This window comes from Ascoidea rubescens (genome assembly GCF_001661345.1).
Source record: "Ascoidea rubescens DSM 1968 unplaced genomic scaffold ASCRUscaffold_1, whole genome shotgun sequence".
NCBI lineage: Eukaryota > Fungi > Ascomycota > Saccharomycetes > Ascoideales > Ascoideaceae > Ascoidea > Ascoidea rubescens.
The window spans coordinates 2334321-2356751 of record NW_017962913.1 but is presented as its reverse complement, the minus strand read 5'-3'; the positions used below and the strand labels follow the sequence as shown (position 1 = coordinate 2356751).

Below are 22431 nucleotides of genomic sequence, written 5' to 3'. Positions count from 1 at the left end.
GCTTTTTCCTCTAAACTACCTTGTTTTTAATTTGGAAATAAATTTATTTTACTAATTATCACAATTTCAATCAATCTGTAGTTCAAAATCAAAAGAAAAAAGAAAAATTTCATTTATATAAAACAAAAATAATCCAATAAATTCAAAAAATTCAAAAAATCCAACAATAAAAATATAAAAATATAAAAATATAAAAATAAATGTACAAAAAATAATAATACAACTAATCATTCTAAATATCTTTCAAAACAGAATCAATTTGCGATCCAATGCCCTTTAATTTGCCGATAGTTAGCTCATCAACAACATTATCCACTTTTTTGCAACCTTTTTCAATCTTTGGAATTATTTCTCTCAATTTATTCAACAGCACCTTAATTCTATCAATATCAATTGGCAATAAATTACCTTCAATCGCCTCTCTAGTATTCCTGTTTACTTTTAAAAGTCCAACCAACAAACATAAATAGCCAACAATATATACAGATTCATTTTTTTTAATGTTACTTAATAACGACTCTTTGTAATCATAATCATAATCATTCCTTTTCTCATCTCGAACAAATCTAACATCTATACACCGAAGAACTCTCAATATCAAATCCAATTCTTCAACAAATTTTAAACTGCACTGATAGTTCTCTATCATATTAATCAAATAACCAAATGAGAATAATGTGAAATTGTTAAATAATATTTTAAACCGATTCCCATCATTATTAGAACTGTATTTTCTTTTAGATTTATAACTCAGGCTATTAATCATTATTATTTGCGTATTTAATATAATACTTAACAATTTTTTAATTAAATCTCCATCAAAAACAACAGCTTTGAACTTGTTTAATATATCACGATTATCAAAAAGTCGTTTTTCGTACTCAAAAATATTAGAGGTTATAATGATGTTTATTCGAAGTATGCTTAAACAACAATTTAATAGAAACCCCAAATTCTTTGAACTGATTTTATAATATTTTTCATTTCTAATCTTCCCTTTGCTAATCAAATCAAAATAATTGAAATCTATACCACTCAACGTGTCAATCAATTCATAGAGTTTTTGGAAAACTAGTATAAATGTATCAATTTCTTTTAATAATATCGTAAACACAATTTCACTAGAAACAATAGAATTTTCAATTAAACTCATCATTAATTGATAATTGATTAAGTTAAATTTGGAAATTTGTGATGGATCTTTAAAAGGATTAGATAATAACAAACTTTCCCCTAATAAAAATAAGTTTAAGCTAACTGCTTCATCGCCGAATAAACTTTTAACTAAGGGGAATTTCAATAAAATAGAATGATCTAGCATTAATCTATCAAGAATAACTAAACCAAAGAAAAACGCCGAAACTTCCTTATCTATAAAATCATTTAACTCACAAAACTTCTTTAAAAACTCTTCGAGTAACTCTTGGGAGGTTTTGGAAACTTTTTTAAAATTTCTAAAATCGTCACAAATCTGAAGAATATTTTTGTTATTCAAAATCAACAAGTTTTTTAGCACTGTTTTGAAACTTTCAAAATTCTGTTGATTTGAAAATACCAAATTGACAAAATAATTGTTTTCAAACTTTCCTCTTTCAGATTGGTATAAAAACCTAGAAAAAATGAACCCAAGACAAAAAAGAATAATTGGGTCAAGTTCATTCTCGGATACATCAATTATAGACTCAACAAATGGTGTCTGATTTAATGCAAAAATGAAATTATTGTCTTCAGAATTTGACTCATGAACTAACTTCAAGCATATTTCCAAAAGACTAAATCTTTTAGATGATAAACTTGAACTTAGTTTAATGCCATCGAATATGGAATCTAACTCATCTGAATAATTTGATTTTTTTCCCGATGCTCTTAATTCATTTATCCCCTGAACTGCGTTAGGTTTTATTGGTGAAAAATGCACAAAATCATTTTTCAAGCTAAAATCTTCATCCCGAGGAATAATTTCGGTTACTGATTGTTTTCTATATTGAACAGGCATCAATTCATGATTCTCGTTTTGATCAAGACTAAAATCATTTTCCATAGCATTTGTGACAGCACTAAAAACATAATCACCATCATTATTATTTGAGTCATTAGAAAATATACCATCATTGGTATTGGTACTAATAATATTAATATGGTTTGTGCCAATATCATTATCAAAATTGTTGTTAAAAACAGGAGAAGAAAGTCCATTGTCAATCTGACTGATTTCGAATTCATCATCATTAGCCAAATAACTTCGTTGAAAACCATATATTTTCTTTTGGCTGTCATTGTTGGCCAAACTAATAAGACTTTGTGAGTTTTCAGAATTTTTAAGATTTCCAGTATCTTGAGTGGTTTCAGTGATTCCATTTTCAATGCTAAGTATGGAATTATCATTTAATTTCTCATAATTGCTTGAGATACTTTGTTTTATAGAAAAAAATACAGAGTTGTGCAAATCTTCAAAATTTTCAAAACTGTCAGGTAAGGTAATCTGCAGATCCATATTCTTTGAAAGATCACCAATTATTATGTTATTACCATTGTCTGAGTTATCATTATTGTCCTTATTATCAATTTTTTGATTTTTGATTTGATAGAAATTGGAACTGTTTTGATTTTCAAATGAATTATCAGACAGGTTATTATTGTGCAAGTTAATTTGAGAATTCAGGTTAAAAATGGTTGAGTGAGAAGAATTTTTCAAAGGACTTATGATAGATTCATTGAATAAATTCCATGCGTCCGTCTCTTTTGTTTTTGTAATAGTAACATTAGTATTAGCATTTTCCCTGTTATTGTTTTTGATGGTTTTTTCTTTTTCAATCGATTCATTATTTTTTAAAATTTGAACATTTTCTTGCGTATTTCCCATTTTCTTGCTTGACAGCTTTTTGAAAATCAATTTTGGTTGCAAATTAGTGGGTGGCTCAACAAAAAACTTCATATTCAACGTATTGTTGTCTTTTTTGACTTTATTTTTAGTTTCGGATTTTGAAACATTATCTAATACCATATTCTTTGATATATTTTTTTGGTTTTCTTGATGGTTTTGGTGGTTTTGATTATTTTTATCCATACTAGAAGTCTCAATATTTATTCCCTTGGAAACTTTATAATCTGTTGAATTTTCTTTTGTTGGAGACGATAGTAATTGGTTGATAGATGATATATCTCTTTTTATTATAGCAATATGTTCGAATAAATTTTCATTTTTAAAATTTTGGTTGTTGTTGTTGTTGATAGATTTTTGTTTTTGTTTTCCATTTCTTGTTATTCTCAGAGTTATATTCGAATCCAAAAAAGAATTATCGTTAGATTCATCATAGTTAATTTTGCGAGAGGTTTTCTGTTTATGTACAAAATTAGCACTTTGTCGTAAGTTTTTATACTTTATTTTTATTGATTTGAAATCAATACTGGAAGAGTTTAAGGTATCATCGTTATAAATGTTGTCATTTATTTCAAACTTATTATCATTTTCAAGTGTTTGAAACTTTTGAGACTTAATTGCTCTTCTTTTTCTAGTCATTTTTTGCAAGTTATTTTTGATCAAGTCTGACTTCGAAGCCAAAATATCACTAGAAATCTCTAGATCATTTGGATTATTATCTTTGTGAGCATATTGTTGTTTATTTTTTGCTGGACTAGTATTGTGTTGAGTGCTATCAAAAGACGATAAAGAAAACAATGTATCTCCATACGACGAGGAGGACTGCAGTGATGATGGCGAGCTGGACACAGTTGTATCATGAACATTGGAAGACACTGAGCGATCAAAGAAAGCCCTCTTCCTCTTTCTGCCGTAGGTCTTCATTTGAGGTGTATTTACTTCTTCTGCAGAATATAATTCAAGGGAAGAAATAGTTTCTGTTGCTTTGACTGTAATACCCACAGTGGCGGAATAAATACACATCAACGCAGTTTCAAATGCATTGTTACACTAACATGCATGAAATTACATACCCTCTCTGTCAATTTTGTTTTTTCTTTTTGGTGAAAAGAGTCGAAAAAGCTGGTTTTGGTGGTTTTGGGTCTGTTGGGCGTATATTGAAGAAACAGTGTTGGTTGGCTTGGGCTAGTTGAGGTTAAATACTGGAGCAGCTGCAACATATTTCAAGATTGGTCTTAGTTTTCTTAGATTTTGCAGTCTGGTTGTTCATTAATGTCTGTCATTTTGCAGTTGAATTCAGAGCTAAATTTAAACTCCCAGAATGTTGTCGAATTCAATTACAAGTTGATTAATTTCAAAGAATTATCGATTGAATATCCATCATTGAAGTCCTTTTTTGCAGATTATGAAGAAAATATCTACAATTTCAATGATCAAAATTCATTGATTGAGCTTTCGAAAATTTTATTAAAAAAGTTTTTCAGCATTAATATTAGCTTATCTTTGAACTTTTTGATCCCAAGAATCCCAATAAGATTTCTTTACGTCAAGTATATCAATGAAATTTTGTTTAGCTATCATTTTGACAATGTGAGCTCATTGTTCTTAGCTGACAGTACTGGCACAGAGAAAACAGAAACTGTTGGGATAGATATTGGAACCGGTTCGAGCTTGATCTATCCTCTACTATTTATATCTGCTTATAATAATCATAACAATCATAACAATAACAGTGAAGATGATTACAAATTAGACTATAAAATTATTGCAACAGAAATCAACAACTATTCTTTTGAATTTGCAATGGATAATTTAAAGTCAAATAAACATTTAGGCTCGAATTTGGAAGATAAAATTAATATTGTTAAAATCAGTAAAAATGATGATCCTTTAATTGATTTTGATAAATTTAAATTGATTAAAAACATTAACAATATTGAAAATATCAAATTCTTAATGTGCAATCCACCTTTTTACTCAAATAATTATAGCATTAGTAGATTCAATAATACGAATATTGATAATAAAGAGGAGACCTTAAAGAAAACCATTGGTTTAAAATCTGAACTCTATTACAAGGAAAATGGAGAACTCGATTTTATTCAAAAATTAATCAAAGAGTCTCTTGTACACAAAAATAAAATTTGTTGGTATACCTGTCTAATTAGCAAATTTAAATTAATTTCAAATGTAATTTTAATCATAAAGGAAAATAATATTTCAAACTATTTAATTCATGAGCTAAATCCTAGTAATGATTTTTATAATCAAAACTCTCCAATTAGTAACGATAATAAAAGTTATAATCGTGGCAAAAGATTCGTACTATTATGGTCATTTAACTACATTCGATTACCAAATTATTTATCATCTAACAACAAATTAATTTTAAAGAAATATTGTTCAAATAATAATGAATTTAAGGTTGATTTAAAATCATTCATTAAAGATGACCCAATTGAAAAAAATAACATGGAGCTTATTAAAAATTGCTTAATTTCAGGTCTAGATTATTCAAATGTAAAGGATTTAAAGTTGAATAATATATTTGATTCTTTTATAATCAAGTTTGATGAAAATGTGTGGTCAAGATCTTATAAAAGAAGATTAAAATTTAATAAAATTAATGAAAATGATAATATGAAAAAGAAAAGAAAGGTTATAAATGAAGACGAAATTATAATTATTCAAATTATTTACGATCATTTGAACTCACATTTGTATTTATTTTGGAAGTATGGAAAATATTATAAAACTTTTGAAAGTTTTACAGGATACACTTTAAGACAGTTGAATAATTTAATAGAAAAATAAAATAGTTTATGTAATTTATATATTTTTTTAATCACAACTTTTGCAAATAACCCTGATTGATTAATTTTTCGACATCGGAGTATCTAACAAAAAATTGAGAGTCTTTTGTCAAGTTAAACACACCATATTCAGTTTGAATTTCTCCAACATCCTTGAGAACTCGAACATCAATAAAAACTTCGTTTGGAGGCTTTAATGAACCAGTTAGGTCAATATCAGCAAATTCGTTTTTATAATCTGTTATTAAGTCATTGTAATTCTTGAAATAAATCTGTTCATTAAAACTCAAGTTATCCAATAAATTATTTTCATTTGAAATTTGAATGTTTTCCCAGCTGATTTTGTTTAAATATAGACATCTTGTCTTTTGATAACTCAACAAAATACGTTTGTTTCTACGTAAACATAAATACAAAACAAATAACTGACACTGTTTCACTCTATTTGGCTGAGAATCATTTGACAAACCTGACTGTATTTCTTGGATTTTTTTCTCAATATGATTGATCTCCTTTATTATCGCCTGAACCGAATCATTCGAATATAATGGCAAGGAGTCCAATGCCCTTGATCTCTTCGAGTCCTGTATTAATTTGTTAGCAATGTCCCCATACATTTTTCAGACAAAGAAGGAAACATTTTTTGAAAAGAGAACTCAATTTATAGCGGAAATAGAGCCCTGTTCAGAGCCCTATTTTGGTTAAATGCAAAGAGACAAAATGAGGCAAATCAGATATAAAAAACTTTGATAAGCATACTATTTATAGTTTCGAATGTGAAATATGGCTTGAAATGCAGTGAAACTGATATTTACTACTTTAATAAAATAGGAATAAAGAGTTTGATATTTCTTTAGGTTATAATGTATTTCTTAACTGGCTTTGGTTTTCATTATCCCAGCTCCAAGAATTCTTTTGCAGATGATAATTCAGTATAATTGAAAGCAATTTTATTGATTGAAAGTCTGGCCTTTTTTAATGAAAAATACGTTAAATAAAAAATTAATGCTTGTGTCAAATAAATAATTCAGCATAACATTCTCCTCAAATTAAATATAAATTAGCTCATAAACAGAGTTGAAAGATACAAAAAATGAATATTATTACAAATAAAATTAGGCGGTGATTACACAACTTATTTCTTAAAAAAAAGATAACATTATTTTTCTATGCATCCTTAATCATGTTTGTAGTTGACTTACTTTTCCGGAACTAAATCGCAAAAACGTTGGTTTTTATGATAGAAATAAACTTTTGTAATTTGCGTAATCGATAAAATCCGCATAAATGACTGATTTCATTACTTTTTCAGCCTTATATATCACAGTGTAGCTCTAGCTCTCTGTGACTGGTGCACTGATGATATTCCAGTAAAATTTGCTCAATCTCTGGAAAGAAAGAGCTCAGTCCCTGTTCTCAAGCATTTCCTAAAGCGGAAGAGCCATGTTGGACTATCGACCCGAAACACTGGCTCGTGATATGCGCTTCCCAATCGGGCTGCAGCCGCTTCTTATCAGCTTGTGCTTAAATCTTCCTCTGTCTTCTGGTATCTTGAGCAGAGCAGGTTAACGTGCTGCTTTTGAGCCAAAACAGCAGCAGATGAAGGGTAAATTGAGAGATCTGAAGGAAAAAGTGGGTGTTTCCAGCATTGGAAAGAAGAAGAAAGTACTCTCGAGGGAATTCAATGGCTGCTGGATGTGCAGAACTCGAAAGGTCAAATGCGATTTGAATAAACCTAATTGCAAGAGATGTGAAAAAGCTGGTTTTGTTTGCTCAGGCTATCATATTAAATTAAACTGGTTGTCTCCATTGACTTCAGTTTATTTTGTTTCAAAAAATTTTATAAATTCAAATAACTTAACCAACTCTCCTGATGAGGATAACGGATTGCCTGATCATTATTCTCAAAGGTCTTATATTCAGCCCTTTAGATGGGAAACACTTGACAAAAATTTCATCAATCCAACTTTTATTGACAATCTATTGTCTAAAATTGATAAAAGATGTAAATCAAATCAATACACCAATGAGGGCCCCTTTACAGTTTTTCCAATCTTAAAAGAACTACAATGCTTAGGTTGTAACAATAGCAATGAGTCTGACCAGCTTTCAGACTTGAATCAAGAAATAATCATTGACTCCAATATTTCTAATAATAGTTTCAAAGATAATTCCAATCATGAATCCAGAAATCCCACTAATAATATTAACAAAGTGGAAACCAAGTCTTTGCTGATAACTTTTACCAAAAACCCCGATAAAAATTTGTTACTTTTGGCCAACTCATCTCTTATCACGAGTAAATATCGACATATTGATCAGAATAGTATTCATGATGATAGTAGTAGTAGTAATAATAATAATAATAATAATAATAATAATAATAATAATAATAATAATAATAATAATAATAATAATAATAATAATAATAATAGCAATAAAAGCACTAATTTTATTCCTTTAATTACATCTTTGGAAACTTCAAACAAGTATTCAGATCAAAATCCTACTCAGTTTAAATACTGGGTTCATGAGTCTCAATCAAGAAATTTTAACATATCCCTATCATTGTTAAAGGTTTCTTATAACTTGACAAAAAATTGTGATTTTTCTTCATATTTAGATATTTTTTTCAACCCCAACAGTCTTATTCTGTCAAATGATTTGTATTTTGATATAAAATGTTCAAATTTATTATTCAATTTGAATTACTCTCAAAATAAAATATCATTTACTAAATTGTTTGATCAATTGATTCTCAACTTTAAAAATAATGTAATGATTTTATTAATGAATTTTTGCTTAAGTAATTTAAATCCATGGTTAATTAATTTTTTCCCATTTATAATAAAAATTATAGAAAGTATACTACTAACAAAAAATTCAAACGATTTATTATTTACCTCGATTAATTGGGAAAATGATATTAGTTTATTTATAAAAGATCAAAATTTCTTTATTAAACAATTAATTCTTTTACAAGTATTGTGTTTATCCTCATTTCATTTATATAACACTTTAAACATTCCAAAAAATGAACTGGATAATCTATTAAAACTATCAATAGTTTTAAGAAATTTAATTACAATAAAATTGGATAATATAATTGATTACATTAATAGTTATAATAATGGCTATGATAGTAGTTATAATGAATTTATTAATGAAATTACATTAAATTTTAAAATTAATTTTTTATTTTTGTTTTATATTCAATTCTTTTTGAATAATCAATTTGATGCAAATTTCAATTTTAAAAAGTATTATGATTTATGTAATAAAATAATTTCTAATATCAAGGAAAAATTATATCAGGAAAGAGAAAAAGAAATTGACCAGATGAAAATTAAACAATTAAAAGAAATAATTGATTTTGATTTAAATAATGATTTAAGTGATTTTGAAGATGAAGATGACATTGACAGTGATGATATATTGTACTTGAAAATACTAAATCAAAATGAAAATTTCAAGAATGAGCTCAATTTTAATTATTATTATTTAATTATTTATTTAAAAATTATAAAAGGGCTTTATTATAATACGTTTATCTTTGATAGATCAAATTTTCAGATTTCAAAGAATAAAAAGTTTGATGATGTGTTGAAGAAAAATTATAATAAAGTTAAATCAGATTATGAGTATTTTAAGAAAAACCCGAGAAAATCAAATAGAGTGAAAATCAAAATAATTACCTCATTGTCTGAAAATACTCATGGGAATATTGTAGAAAAGGAACTGAACAAAATGGAATCAATTAACCAAGAACAATATAATAATGATAATAATGATAATGATAATGATGATGATAATGATATTAATGATGATATTAATTTAATTGAACAAAATATGGCATACCAAAATTTTCATCTGGGCCGGCCAACATTTCATATAAAATTTAATTATGATGATGTTAGTGAATCAAAGGGGTTTATAAATAATCAAAAGCAATTCAAACAATTGAGTGTAAATTTACCTCTTTTTGAGAGCCTTTGCAATGATAATGACACCGATATTATTTTTCCTCTAAACAATAATGGGATTAAGGATAAACTTGAGAATCTAAACCTTAATGACTTAGTATATCCAGTGCCCTTATCTTTGCTAAATTTATCGTACAAGATTGCTAAATTATGTAGTCATAATAACTTTTTCAAAGAAAAGAAAATCTGGGCAAGAAATTTTCCTAAAATACTGTCTGATTTTGAGGATAGATTATTAAATTGGAAGAATAATTGGAAACTAACATACTACGATAAAAAAAGCAGGCTGGTGAAATATATCTCGGTTTACCATGAGTTGATCTATCACAACATAATGTCCTTTTATTACAGCGTGTTGATATACTATTGTCGCTATGTTAACGTCAGTTCTTTAGTCTCGATAAACAGCTATGTTTTGAAAACAATAAGCCATTTAAAGAAAGTCTATCAGATAATTGAAACAATGTATGATAATATGGATGGTGTAGGAGAAGGGAAACCGTTTCATTTCAAACCATTTTTCTTGCCAATATTCTACGCTAGCTGCGAGGTGAGTAGTGACGCTTTACAAAAGGAATGTGAAGTAATTTGGCGCCATTACGATAGATATATTCGTCAAAGCAACCGGTCGAAGAGCAGCATTTTCAACAACAACTACTGGAAGGCCAAGCAGGTGGTGTATGAGATTTGGGAGCAGCAAAACCAGAACCACAAGAACGTGTCGTGGATCGAGTTGCTCAAGCAGTGGAACTTCAAGTTGCTTCTAGTGTAGTTTCCAGTGCTTCTGCTGGCTCTGCTGGCCCTGCTGCTTCTGCTGCTTCTGCTGCTTTTGTAGATATCCAGAGCTGTCATGTTGGGCCAGCAAGATCCGGCACTGTGGTGCTGATCTAAATATGCAGGATTATGCAGGATCCAGACTAGGAGATGCAGAATGTATACCGTTAGAAAGACACGCTAAATCGAATTATTGATAGGCACCAAGGCACTACTTCTTATGATCCAGCCTTAGCTGTCTTTTTAGTGGACTATTTGCACTGGACAACTTATCGATATGTGAATTATAACTTTAACCAGAGGTTTATCTCATCAGAGTAGTTGAAAGTGTCTGAGCGAACCAGTCCTTATCAGATAGCAAAAACTCTTATTTGTATGCTTTGTTGCAGCTGCGATAAAGTTTTATTACCTAAGGACAAAATCAGTTGCACCAAAAGTTCCAAAACTCGCCTAGAATGATTCTTTTTGATATTTTCTCCACAGAACATCTAACAAAAAAACCATACTGCGAAACTACCATCATATCTTTTTGCAAGTTTCGTCTGTATGGGTTCTTCGTAACTTTCGTCGTTAATGTCTGTTTTTTTTTCAATGAAATATATCGATCAACATTAGGGTGTTAATTGAGTATCTAGTTATTTAGAATTTTTATGTCCAAATAAATTGATAAGCAAAAGAGTTCTTATATGAATATCCTTGGGCGAATAAGACTATCTGATACTAGGGGTATTGAGTGAATTCACTATCAACTTCGTAAATACAATGGAAAATAAAACAAACTGTTGTTGAGACACTATAGAAACAATTGAAACAAAAAATCAATACCTCCCATGAAATTATATAAATGTGAACCATCGCTTCAATAATATCCTAAAGAGCAGTTCTGTTAAATAATTGTCGAATTTTTTAATTTTATTATTTTGTTTTCGACTCACACAACTCTTCACTAAAATTAAAAAATTAATTTAAACAAAAAAAAATGTCTGATTCTCCAGGAAAAGTCGATACTGATCAAGACCTCGAAAAAAATATTGCAGTTGGTAAAGCATTATCACTGCACTCAAGTCATTCAGTGCTCAGGCAAGGGTCTGTTATTTTTGATGAAGGTGATCAAAATAATGTTCATCGTGGTTTGAAATCTCGTCATATTCAACTTATTGCCATTGCAGGATGTATTGGTACAGGTCTATTTGTCGGTTCAGGTGCAGCCTTATCCACTTGTGGTCCAGCAAATTTGTTCATGTCCTATTGTATTATTTCCTTTGTGATGTGGATTATTATGAACGATTTAGGTGAAATGATTGTTTATCTTCCATTAAAAGGTATGGCAATCAGTGGTTATGTCGATAGATACGTTGACAAATCTCTCGCTTTCGCAACTGGTTGGTGTTATTGGTATACTTACTCTATTGTCGTAGCCGCAGAATCAACAGCTGGTGCCTTTATTGTTCGATACTGGACCGATGAGGTTCATATGGCTATTTGGATCACTATTTTTACTATTCTCATGGTAGGAATTAACGTTTTTGCTGTTGGATTATACGGTGAATTGGAATTTTGGTTTGGTTCAATCAAAGTTATTACAATTGTTGGTTTGATTATTTTAGGTGTGGTGTTGTTCTTCGGTGGTGGTCCAAATCAACATGGTGTTTTAGGCTTTGGATATTGGCAAGACCCTGGAGCCTTTAAAGAACACATTGTTTCTGGCCACACTGGTAAATTTCTAGCTTTCATCACTGCGCTTGTTAAATCTGCATTTTCTTTTATTCTTTCACCAGAGTTGATTGCCATTTCCGGTAGTGGTGAAGGCACTGATCCACGTCGTAATATCAAAAAAGCTACAAAGAGATTTGTTTATCGTGTTATTTTCTTCTATATTTGCGGTTCCTTTATTATTTCCGTCATTGTAGCCTATGATGATGACAGATTAATGAAAGCTGTAGATGAAGGTTCATCAGGTGCTGCTGCTTCCCCATTTGTTATTGGTATTCAAAATGCTGGAATTCCAGTCTTGAACCACATCATCAATGCAGTTATTTTAACATCTGCCATTTCTGCCGGTAACTCTTTATATTTAGCTGCTTCTCGTTCATTGTTTGCTATGGCAAAACAAGGTTATGCTCCAAAATTCTTTGGAAATTGTAACAGATTTGGTGTTCCTTACTGGGCAGTTTTGGCAACAGGTTTGGTATCTTTATTGTCATATTTGAATTGCTCCAATTCAGCTTCCGATGTCTTTACTTGGTTAACTAACATCACCACAGTTGCAGGATTTATCAACTGGTCAGTCATTACTGTCACCTACCTTAGATGGAGAAAAGCAGTTCAATATAATGGATTATGGGACAGAGTTCCATTCAAAACAAAACTTCAACCATATGCTTCTTATTTTGCTTTTTGTTTTGTTATTATTATCTCTTTGGTCAATGGATACGCTGTTTTCTTCCCAGATAGGTGGAATGCTTCAGATTTTGTTGCTGCATACATTACCATTCCAATCTTCCTTGTTTTATGGCTTGGACATAAATTTTTTATTGACAAATCTGGTAGTTTCTACAAAAAAATTGAAGAAATTGATGTCATCACTGGTTTAGAAGAAGTTGAAGCAGCTGAAAAAGAGTACCCAGAACGTATTGCAAAGAATTTCTGGCAGAAATTCTGGTTTTGGTTGGCTTAAGAATTTCCAACTCAACTTCATTTAACCGTTTTGTTTTGTTTTGTTTTGTTTTATTTTATTTTATTTTAACTTTAGCTTTAGTTTTTTATGTATTTTTCCTAATATCTATTTTTCTTTGCTACTAATTTAATTTATATTAATTTTAAAAAGTTAATGATCCAAATTTATTAGTTATAGCTTAAAAAGAGCTGGTAATATATATTAAAACAAAAATATTCTAAAAGCTTCAAATATTATTCTTGAGATTGATCAGTTTTCGGTGTGGATAATTCTTTGGCTTTAGTTCCTTTCTTTAATGCAGTTTGTTTTCTGTGAATTTTCCGCACAAAGTGAGGATTATTTAAAAATGTTAATAAATTTCGTCCAGAAATTTCGTTTTGATTTATCTTTTTACCATCCAAAATTGCGGCCAAAAAGCTATCTTTTTGTTTTTGTGTCTGTCGTAATGCGGATTCAACTGTATTATTTATAATAAGTGTATAAATATCGATAGAGTTAACATTGCCTTCCTTCTTGATTCTTTCAACTATTTTATTTTCAAAATCCCTATTCCAGTAAGGATCAATGAATATTACTCTAGAGAAAGGGACCGATTTGAATCCCAAACCATGAGAAAACCCAAACGTACATAACACAACTTTTTTCTGAATGGTACTATTAATTGCTGCAGAATATCTATCACTTCTATCATATCTTTCATATTCTATTCCATTTTTGACCAATTCCTGCTCAACCAAATCGCATAATTGAATAAACTGGAAAAATACAATAGTTGGTCGATCATGCTCTGTTTTCAACAAATTCACTAACTTTTGGATTTTAGCTGAAGGAGGATGGTTTTCTAATTCCTTTCTATCATATTTATAATTAATTGCATCGAGTATACGATATAATTCATCATCTGGAACCGAAGCAGGTTCGATTTTGTCGTTTCCCGAATCTAAAAGATAATCATTTTCACGATAGGAAAACATTTTCCAGTGGGAAACTGCTTGTCTCAATCTAAACAAAGAATAGAAAAATCCTCGTTGATTTCCATAATCTGAAACTAAACTTTCTGGTGATATGTCAAGAGCATCAATAGAGTTATCTTTTGTTGAAATTTCGGAAAAAAAAAAGTTTAAATAATTCCCTCTATCAATCTGTTCAGTTCCGTATTTTTTATTCAATGCAACTATAATTCTGTTCTCAAGATGGGAATATATTGCACGTTCAAAAGGGTAAAATTCCACTTCAATATCATGTAATTTTAGCTTGGGCTCAACAACTTTTACTGGATTAATTACACTTAAAGCCTCAGGTGTTAAACTTGATTTCGTTCTTCTTAACATGTAATGACCTATTCTGATTCTTAAGGCATCAAGAATCAAATGATATTGATCATAGAAATAGAATTTTTCTAGCTGCAGTTCACATGCAAAAACCTTTTTGTAATCAAAATTTTGTAAAGCTCTGAACGTTGACCTGATATCTCCAAGATGATTTGACATTGGATTATAAGTCATTCCCCATCTTCTATTGCCACTCAAATTAAAACAAGCTGTCGTTCTATTTGAATACGCTTCACGTAAACTCTCGCAATGATCAAATATGATTCTCCACCAAAACACCAGATAAAATGGTGAAGTTTTACCTTTTATGTTATTTTCCAGTGTGATATATTCATATGTAGTTACAACAATGTCAAACTTGGAAAGCAATTCAGGAGAAACACTTATAGTAGAGGGATGCCTATGGAGAAGAATTACAGTCAAGTTTGTATTTTCAACAATGTTTTCTTTCCAATTTAGAGCATTTCCACGTGTATTTGCCACTAATAAAGTAGATTTGATTCTTTTATTGTAAGCAATCTTGTCGATAGTTTTTTGATTAACATGTAAAATTGGCTCTGATTCAAAATTATGGGGAGCAGGATTAGCAATTATCAATGATAACATTTGAATTTGCCTACCTAACCCTCTTTCGTCACATAAGAAACCAGATTTATAAGTACTGTCAAATTCTCTTTTTAACATAAACCTAAGACCTTCAACTTGATGATCATAAAGAGAAACCCTTAACCCATCAATTACGTTTTTATTTGATGCAACTTTTTCAGTGAACTCAGTGATATCCTCAAGAGCCTTCACAAAAATTGCTCTGGGTTTATCTTTTTTCTTAACTTTAGATAATTGTATAAACAAAGTTTCTCTGGAATCACTGAAATTTCTCGTAATTATTGAGCTGAACCTGGAATGTCTAGTGATATTAAATGTCGAATAACTCGATCTAAAATATGGAGATTTAGTCAATTTTAGCGAAGAACTCAATGATGGCACTCTGACCACTAACAGTTGCTGTTTCATTGTACTTATATTTATAAGTGGGCCAACAATATCGTCAATATAATCATCAAAATCAATTCCAACTATTTGGGTTTTGATACTGCTTCAACCACTTCTCAAACATCCAATCAAAAAAGAGCAGTCTAAAAAGAGCAAGCAATCACGTGCTCTCATTAGTGATTTGAAACCAGTGGTGGGGGTCGCTAAAATTTTTTGAGAAAAAAATTAACGAAAAATCAGTGAAATTTGGATTGGTTATTTAAAGATATCAGAAGAACCAAGTGGGATTATCAGAGGATGGGTTTGAAGAGAAAGAAATTGGTCAGTTCAAAGACTGCTGACAGCTCGAAGAAGCCTAAGACGAAATCCAAATTGTTAGAAAAAAAGCTGGAATTCAGGTTTTTAACAGAAGCTGAGGTTAAGAAGTATAATAAGGAAATAATCGAATCTCCCAAAAATTATAATAAGATAGTTGTGTTATTGAATAATTTTGAAAAGTTGAAAGAAAAATTTGTTTTTTTGAATAAAATTAAAAAGGAATCCAGACTGGAAAAGAGTTTAGAACAGATATTAGCATTATCAAGATTAATTAACTTCACATTATTCAAAGTGTTTGAATTTTTTTACAAACAAAGAATATTGAAAAAATTGAATGTTAACAAATTGATCATTAAAAGCAAGAATGAGACTGATGAGTCGACCAATTCAAAGATCATTTTAATCAATTGGCTATACAAGAATTATGTGAGATATAAGACTTTGATTTTAAAACTGTTAAATGAGATTAAATTCGATAACGATTTGATTTTAGATGGATTAGAAATTTATATTAGATTAATCAAATTAGAAAGTGAAGAGGATTCCAATTCTTTTCCAGTGGAAACATATAATAAGTTGATTCATTCAATTTTTTTAGAGTCCATAAATGGAAAACTATTGAATGATGGTACAAACGATAGTATTTTAGTTCAAGAATTTAATAATAATTATTTAAATAAGTTTGACGATTTTAAATACTATTTTTTAAGTGAGATTAATTCAGTTCTATCAGATTTAAAAGATTCAAATTTCAAATCAGATGAGTATAGTGAGGCTCAAATACAGAGCATTTTTTCCAAGTATTTAACAATAATGAGAGGAGATTTTATAATTGAATTGAAAAACAATTTTGAAAGAAATACTACAAATAAGAATAAAAATCATGGAAATGATAGTGATAGCGAAAGTGATAGCGAATATGAGGAAGAAGAAGAAGAAGATGATGATATTAAAAAAGAAATATATTTTATAAAGAATCCTGTTTCAGTTGTAAAAAAACAGGCAATATATTTTAAAAAATTTGAAGAAAACTGGTTTATAATTTTATCAAATCCAAATCTATTGAAAATTCAATTAAAGACCACTTTATTAATATTGCATAAAAAGATCATACCGTATTTAAATAAACCAAGCAGTCTTATGGATTTTTTAACGGATTGTTATAATTTAAACGATGATTTAGTTATTCAGATATTATCATTGAATGGGCTATTTGAGTTAATTAAGGATTATAATTTAGATTATCCAGATTTCTATAATAAATTGTATAAATTATTTTTAAATCCATTAATATTATCTAATAATTACAAATCAAGATTGTTTCGATTAGTTGAAGTTTTTTTTAATTCCACACATCTACCAATTAACTTACTAGCATCATTTATCAAAAAAATGAGCAGATTAAGTTTAAATAACTCATCAAGTTCAGTTGTTATAATCATTCCATTTATTTATAATTTGATAAAGAAGCATCCCAATTTAATGATATTGATTCATAACATCAAGGAAAATGAGAATCCAAATTACAAAGATCCATTTAATAATAATGAGGAGAATGTTTATAAAACAAATGCAATAGATTCATCTTTATGGGAGCTTGAGACAATGATGACACATTATCATCCTAATATTGCAACACTTGCCAAAATATTTAAAGAGCCATTTAGAAAGATGAGCTATAATATGGAAGATTTCTTAGATTGGAGTTATCAAGGGTTGTTGGATAGTGAGAAAAAACGAAGATTCAAAGGAGAAATAGGATTAGAATTTGAAGAATGGGAACAAATCTTTGCTGAATATAAGGAAAAAAGTGAGGATGAAGTTTCTAGCCAATCAGTTTATTTAGAAGGATGGAGTTTGTAAGGAAAAAGAAGAAAGAAAATCGCTATTTGTTTGAATTGTCATTGAGGAAATATACGCAATACGATACACTGCGGATTTCGTATATTACTACGGATTCAAATTTATCGTAATGGAAAACCAAATCGAAACAGGTTATTCAATTTGAACTTTTGTATGTATGATAATGCGGACAATTGTGTAATAGCTATGCAACAAATATGTATGTCACGGCTTTAAACAAGCTTATTTTTCGGATAGACGACTATTCGGAAAAACATCCAAATGATTCAAATGGGATTTGATGAGTGATGAACCAATAGAAATGGATAATATAAAGATCTTCAACTCCAAGAATAAAGTAATATAGATGAATAGACATCCTTTTCTCATATGATCTTCAACCCAAACTCCATTTCAATATGTTGTTTCTGTGAGTTTTTCTGTCTCTCCAGAGTCCTTTTGCTGAATTTTATGTGAGATTCGATTGTATAAGAATTAAAAAAAAACAATGCTATTGAAGAACTGAAGCGAAATCTATAAGTGTGAATTTGATACTGAAAAGAAGAGTTATTATTAAAAATGGTTCAGCAAAAATATAAACCATGGTGGTATGTTAGATTGTTTTTCATACAAAAATCGCAGGGTTTTCGACTTGAAATGATTTATTATCTGTAACGATATCAATATTTTTTTATTAGATGGGTTATCAGAAAATAGTGTTGAGTTTATTTCACTTCAGATATCTTTCAGTAAAGTGATTGTTTGTATCAGCAAAAAATACGGTCTTTTAAAAAATAGGATCTTTTGGCGGTTGGTAATGAAATAGGGTTAAAAAATTAAGAGTGCTAGATTTCAAGAAAGAGATGATTAGATAATTTCGGCGAATTGTGAAGGATAAAAGGATTAAGATAAATATATTATACAATTTGGAATGAAAAGCAGATATTGAGGAGGTGTGCAAGAAATTACCGAAATTGGAAGTAATATAAGTGAAGTTATAGAGAAGATTAATTTGGTTAAGAAATTGAATTGATTAAAATAGGGTTATAGTTGATTAGGTAATAATTACATAATCTGAAAGGATTTGATTAGGTTTGGGTGAGTTAAGCATGTGACTTTTGTGTTATTGTGGATTTAGGATGTATAGAGGATGCAGAGATTATTGACAGATAATCAGAGAGAGAGAGAGGATAAATCATTTAAAGAAGAACTGTTGATTGAAATGAGTTTGGAATTGGTACGAAATTTGGATTTGATATATGATGAATATAATAAGATAATAGAAGATGGTAATGGCGGTGATGATGAGGATTCAATTGCGTTTTTGAACTGTTTAATAAGCGAGAGTATAAATAAAGATATTGATTATATTCGGAAGAAGAATATCAAAGCGAATAAAGAGGATTATTTGAGATTAAATAACGATGATGATAATAATAATAATAATAATATTAATATTAATAGGGGATATAATGGAAATTACAATTACAATTCCAAAGAGAATAGTAAGAGCACGTTTAATATAAGTATGCATCTCAATGATGAAGAGTTTGTAAATGATAATATAATAGGAGATGGTAAGATTGGTGGTAAGATGAACGGACTACATGATAATAGGGATAGTTATATGATGGAGATGAGAGAGATTAAAAATCGAGTGAGCAAGTTAGGATACGAAGTTGAAAGACGAAGGTTTGAGGGCAATTATGTATTGAGAGAAGTTCAAGAGAGAGAGGCAAGAGAGATTACGGAGAGAGAAGATAAAGAGAGGGAAGAAGAAAAGAAGGAGGGGATAGAAGGAGATGATGGTGAGGATAAAGTGGAGGTTATTAAAAAAGAAGGCGATAAGGAAGAGAATGAATTGAATCAATTAAGAAAGCGATTGTTATCGAGTTCCAATCGGAAAAAACTAAAGGAGATGAATTTACAGGGAGAAGGAAAGGGAGAGAAAAACATTGATAATGAAAATGAGATGCATGACAATTTACAAAACAAGTTGATTGGAGAAATGTTGAGTTTTGTTAATAATTTAAAAGAAAGCTCGATGAAATTTTCAGATAAATTAAAAGAAGACGAAGAATACTTGAAATTAAGTACCAAGTCAATTGAGAATACGCATTTGAAGTTGAATACGGTTAGTGGTAGGTTGGATAAATTTAGTAAAGATGGGAAGATAACTATTTGGTTTATTCTTTATGCGAGTGTATTTGTTATTGTGGGGCCGTTGATTGCTATTTTCATTATCAGTGTTGTTCGAAGATTTTAAAGTTTAAGTTATATGATGTTTGTTTTCGATTGTATAAATCAACCTCAAGTGTAATATAAAATTTAAAAGTAAACGAAAAAAAGATTAAAAAAAAATAAAAAAAAATAAGCAAACGACTCTTGGTTTATAAGAATATAATAACAAAGGAAAAATAATAAAATCAAAAACAAAATGGAGCCGATAGTAGCGCCATTGACTTGCTCTACCACTCAGTATACAGATTATATGGTGATGAACCAGTGGTATAATCTACCTTGAAAAGTGGAGGTGAGAAACTACAGAGAAGAGTAGGGAAAGAAATGTATTAAAGTAAACTAGACAACCAGACCAAGTAATACAAAGGATCAGAAATAGCAAACGCTTTAAGTTGTAACAAGAATTGTGCACCAAGCGTTGACTCCATTCAAAACCCAAGCCGGCGCTGAGCACCGGCAATTTCCATAGGAAAGGGAATCGGTCAGAGTTTCAGAAGTGCTAAGTTTCATCATAGTTATAAAACTTGGAAGGTCATGGGGGAGGTAAACAGGAAGAAGAGACAGCAGAAGCGGCTTTTGTGCGCGTGGCAGAAGGGTAACGTGCTAAACCCGCTAGGGCTCAGCTGAGCAGCACGTGCACAAGTCGCCGGCAGGTTGGGTGCATGTGTAATTCACGCGACTTTCCAGCGCCAGCAGTGGGGTACGTCTTCTCGGAAAAGATAACCCGATGTGGGCAACAGAGGAGCGTTCTTCTGGCTATCTTCTGGCTCATCTCCAGGCTATCTCAGGCTGTTGTGGGTTATCTCCAGGCTCTGGAAGTTGTCGACTGGTAAGTTGTCTCCAGCACTATCGAGCTGTGCTCATCAATGCCAGATCCATGAAGTGATGCTCTCTGTGTGTGCTCTGTCTCTGCTTTTCTGCTGTTTTTGCTCTGTTTTCGCTCTGTTTTCGCTCTGTTTCTGCCAAAACTCGCTTTTGTTGTTGAACATCGCTTCCCAGCATCAACCATCTCAAGTCCTTCGCTCTCTCTGCTCCTTTGCTCAATTCGTCGCTATATGTTTTGTCTTTGCTAGCTGCTTTCTCTTGTTGCTTGTCTTTTATTGGTGGCCCATCGTTTTTCCACGTCTTTTTGTCTCAAGTCTTATTCCCTCTGTTTAGCTGCTTTGAGTTTCTCTTTGGGTTTTACTGGCATATACTCGTTTTGAGTTTTCAATTACTACTACTAGTGGTACTATCTGATCTTCATTTATTGCTGTTTTGTTCTACTCATTTTCAGCTGAATAATAGCATTTACTTTACATTAAAGCTATTCCGAACTGCTGTTTCAATTTTTGCTTTGGGTTTTAGGCTTTGTTTCTCTTTCTCTTTCTTTTTCTTTCTCTCTATATCTCTATTTAATTCCCAGCCTATATAGGCTAACATCAACCTATACCATATTTACTTCATTTTTCATATCCCAAAATGAACTCAAACAATACCAACACCAACCCAAATAATAATAATATTAATAATAATAATAACAGCAGCAACAGCAACAGCAACAGCAATAGCAGCAACTCTGCTCTACAACCCCAGAGGAAAAAAAGACAATACAGCAGAAATGGCTGCAAAGAATGTAAAAGAAGGAAACTAAAATGTGACGAAGGTAAGCCTGATTGTTGGCAATGTAAACATCTAAACAAAAAATGTATCTACGAAAAATCAATCAAATTTAGTGATTCAAGAGCTTTCACTATAAATTCAAACGACCTAATTAACATTTCCTCAAAAAAATTGATTCCAAATAACACCACCAATAATAACATTAATAATAATAATAATAATAATAATAAATTAAAGAAAAATTCACTTACTGATATTAATAAAATTTTAATTAACATTAGCAATTCTAATACTATTACTACTACTACTAGTAATAAAAATAAAAATAATAAAAATAATAAAAATAATAAAAATAATATAAATATAAATAAAAATAAAAATAATATAAATAAAAATAAAGATAATAAAATCTTAAATGATTTTCAATCTTTTGGTTTAAATAACCAGAATTTAAACTTTTCTTCAAATGACTCAATAAAAAATATCAATATCAGTATCAATACAAATAATCAAAATAATATTCAAAATAACATTCAAAATAATATTCAAAATAACACTCATAATGATTCAAAAAATTATAACCATTCTCGATCTCACTCTCAATCCCAATCCCAATTAAATTCAATTCATTTGTATCAAAAAGAAAAGAACGATTCCCTTTTATCTTCCCCTTCTTCTTCAACTTCTCTAGAGAAAAACCTACTAAGCAACGCCAATACCCTAACTGATAACTTGAATGACTTGATCAGTTATGATATAAACAATTATATCTTAAACTTGAACAACTACTCAAACAATTATCCATCAATTAATCCTTCAACTAACCCTTCAACTAACCCCCCAATAGATAACTATAACAACAATAATAACATTAATAACATTCAAAACTATCATTTAAATCAAAATAACATCCTCTATAACGACTCAAATAACTACAACTACCCTTCAAATAACAACTTTCATCAAAATAATCAAA

At 29.9% G+C, this 22431-nt stretch overlaps 9 protein-coding genes across 9 annotated transcripts; 6 read left to right on the top strand and 3 right to left on the bottom strand.

The window, feature by feature from the left end:
* Positions 1–225: 225 nt before the first annotated feature.
* ASCRUDRAFT_73850 (uncharacterized protein) lies at positions 226–3810 on the bottom strand. The gene has a single exon (XM_020192457.1). It carries the CDS (start codon positions 3803–3805, stop codon positions 233–235), a length of 3573 nt encoding a protein of 1190 aa, XP_020050473.1. The 5' UTR covers positions 3806–3810; the 3' UTR covers positions 226–232.
* Positions 3811–4153: 343 nt separating this feature from the next.
* ASCRUDRAFT_68183 (uncharacterized protein) lies at positions 4154–5695 on the top strand (the record flags this gene model as incomplete). Its single annotated transcript, XM_020191498.1, has 1 exon — positions 4154–5695. The coding sequence occupies one exon, from the start codon at positions 4154–4156 to the stop codon at positions 5693–5695; it is 1542 nt and encodes a 513-aa protein (XP_020050472.1).
* Positions 5585–6367, bottom strand: PSF1 (DNA replication protein PSF1). Its single transcript, XM_020192455.1, has one exon. It carries the CDS (start codon positions 6309–6311, stop codon positions 5727–5729), a length of 585 nt encoding a protein of 194 aa, XP_020050471.1. The 5' UTR covers positions 6312–6367; the 3' UTR covers positions 5585–5726.
* Positions 6368–8869: 2502 nt separating this feature from the next.
* ASCRUDRAFT_103097 (uncharacterized protein) lies at positions 8870–10678 on the top strand. Its single transcript, XM_020188557.1, has one exon. The coding sequence runs from the start codon at positions 9034–9036 to the stop codon at positions 10447–10449; it is 1416 nt and encodes a 471-aa protein (XP_020050470.1). The 5' UTR covers positions 8870–9033; the 3' UTR covers positions 10450–10678.
* Positions 10679–11430: 752 nt separating this feature from the next.
* On the top strand, positions 11431–13128 carry ASCRUDRAFT_29755 (amino-acid permease inda1; the record flags this gene model as incomplete). The annotated part of the gene is made up of 1 exon (XM_020190138.1): positions 11431–13128. One exon carries the CDS (start codon positions 11431–11433, stop codon positions 13126–13128), a length of 1698 nt encoding a protein of 565 aa, XP_020050469.1.
* A 233-nt stretch (positions 13129–13361) lies between these two features.
* ASCRUDRAFT_6029 (uncharacterized protein) lies at positions 13362–15473 on the bottom strand (the record flags this gene model as incomplete). The annotated part of the gene is made up of 1 exon (XM_020191257.1): positions 13362–15473. One exon carries the CDS (start codon positions 15471–15473, stop codon positions 13362–13364), a length of 2112 nt encoding a protein of 703 aa, XP_020050468.1.
* A 750-nt stretch (positions 15474–16223) lies between these two features.
* On the top strand, positions 16224–17633 carry NOC4 (ribosome biosynthesis protein NOC4; the record flags this gene model as incomplete). Its single annotated transcript, XM_020189692.2, has 2 exons — positions 16224–16570; positions 16685–17633. Coding segments are annotated over 2 exons (1296 nt in total), but the record flags the coding sequence as incomplete, so codon positions are not given.
* Positions 17634–18834: 1201 nt separating this feature from the next.
* Positions 18835–19878, top strand: ASCRUDRAFT_6027 (uncharacterized protein; the record flags this gene model as incomplete). The annotated part of the gene is made up of 1 exon (XM_020191256.1): positions 18835–19878. One exon carries the CDS (start codon positions 18835–18837, stop codon positions 19876–19878), a length of 1044 nt encoding a protein of 347 aa, XP_020050466.1.
* A 780-nt stretch (positions 19879–20658) lies between these two features.
* ASCRUDRAFT_103086 (uncharacterized protein) lies at positions 20659–21163 on the top strand. The gene has a single exon (XM_020188556.1). The coding sequence runs from the start codon at positions 20739–20741 to the stop codon at positions 21009–21011; it is 273 nt and encodes a 90-aa protein (XP_020050465.1). The 5' UTR covers positions 20659–20738; the 3' UTR covers positions 21012–21163.
* Positions 21164–22431: the final 1268 nt, after the last annotated feature.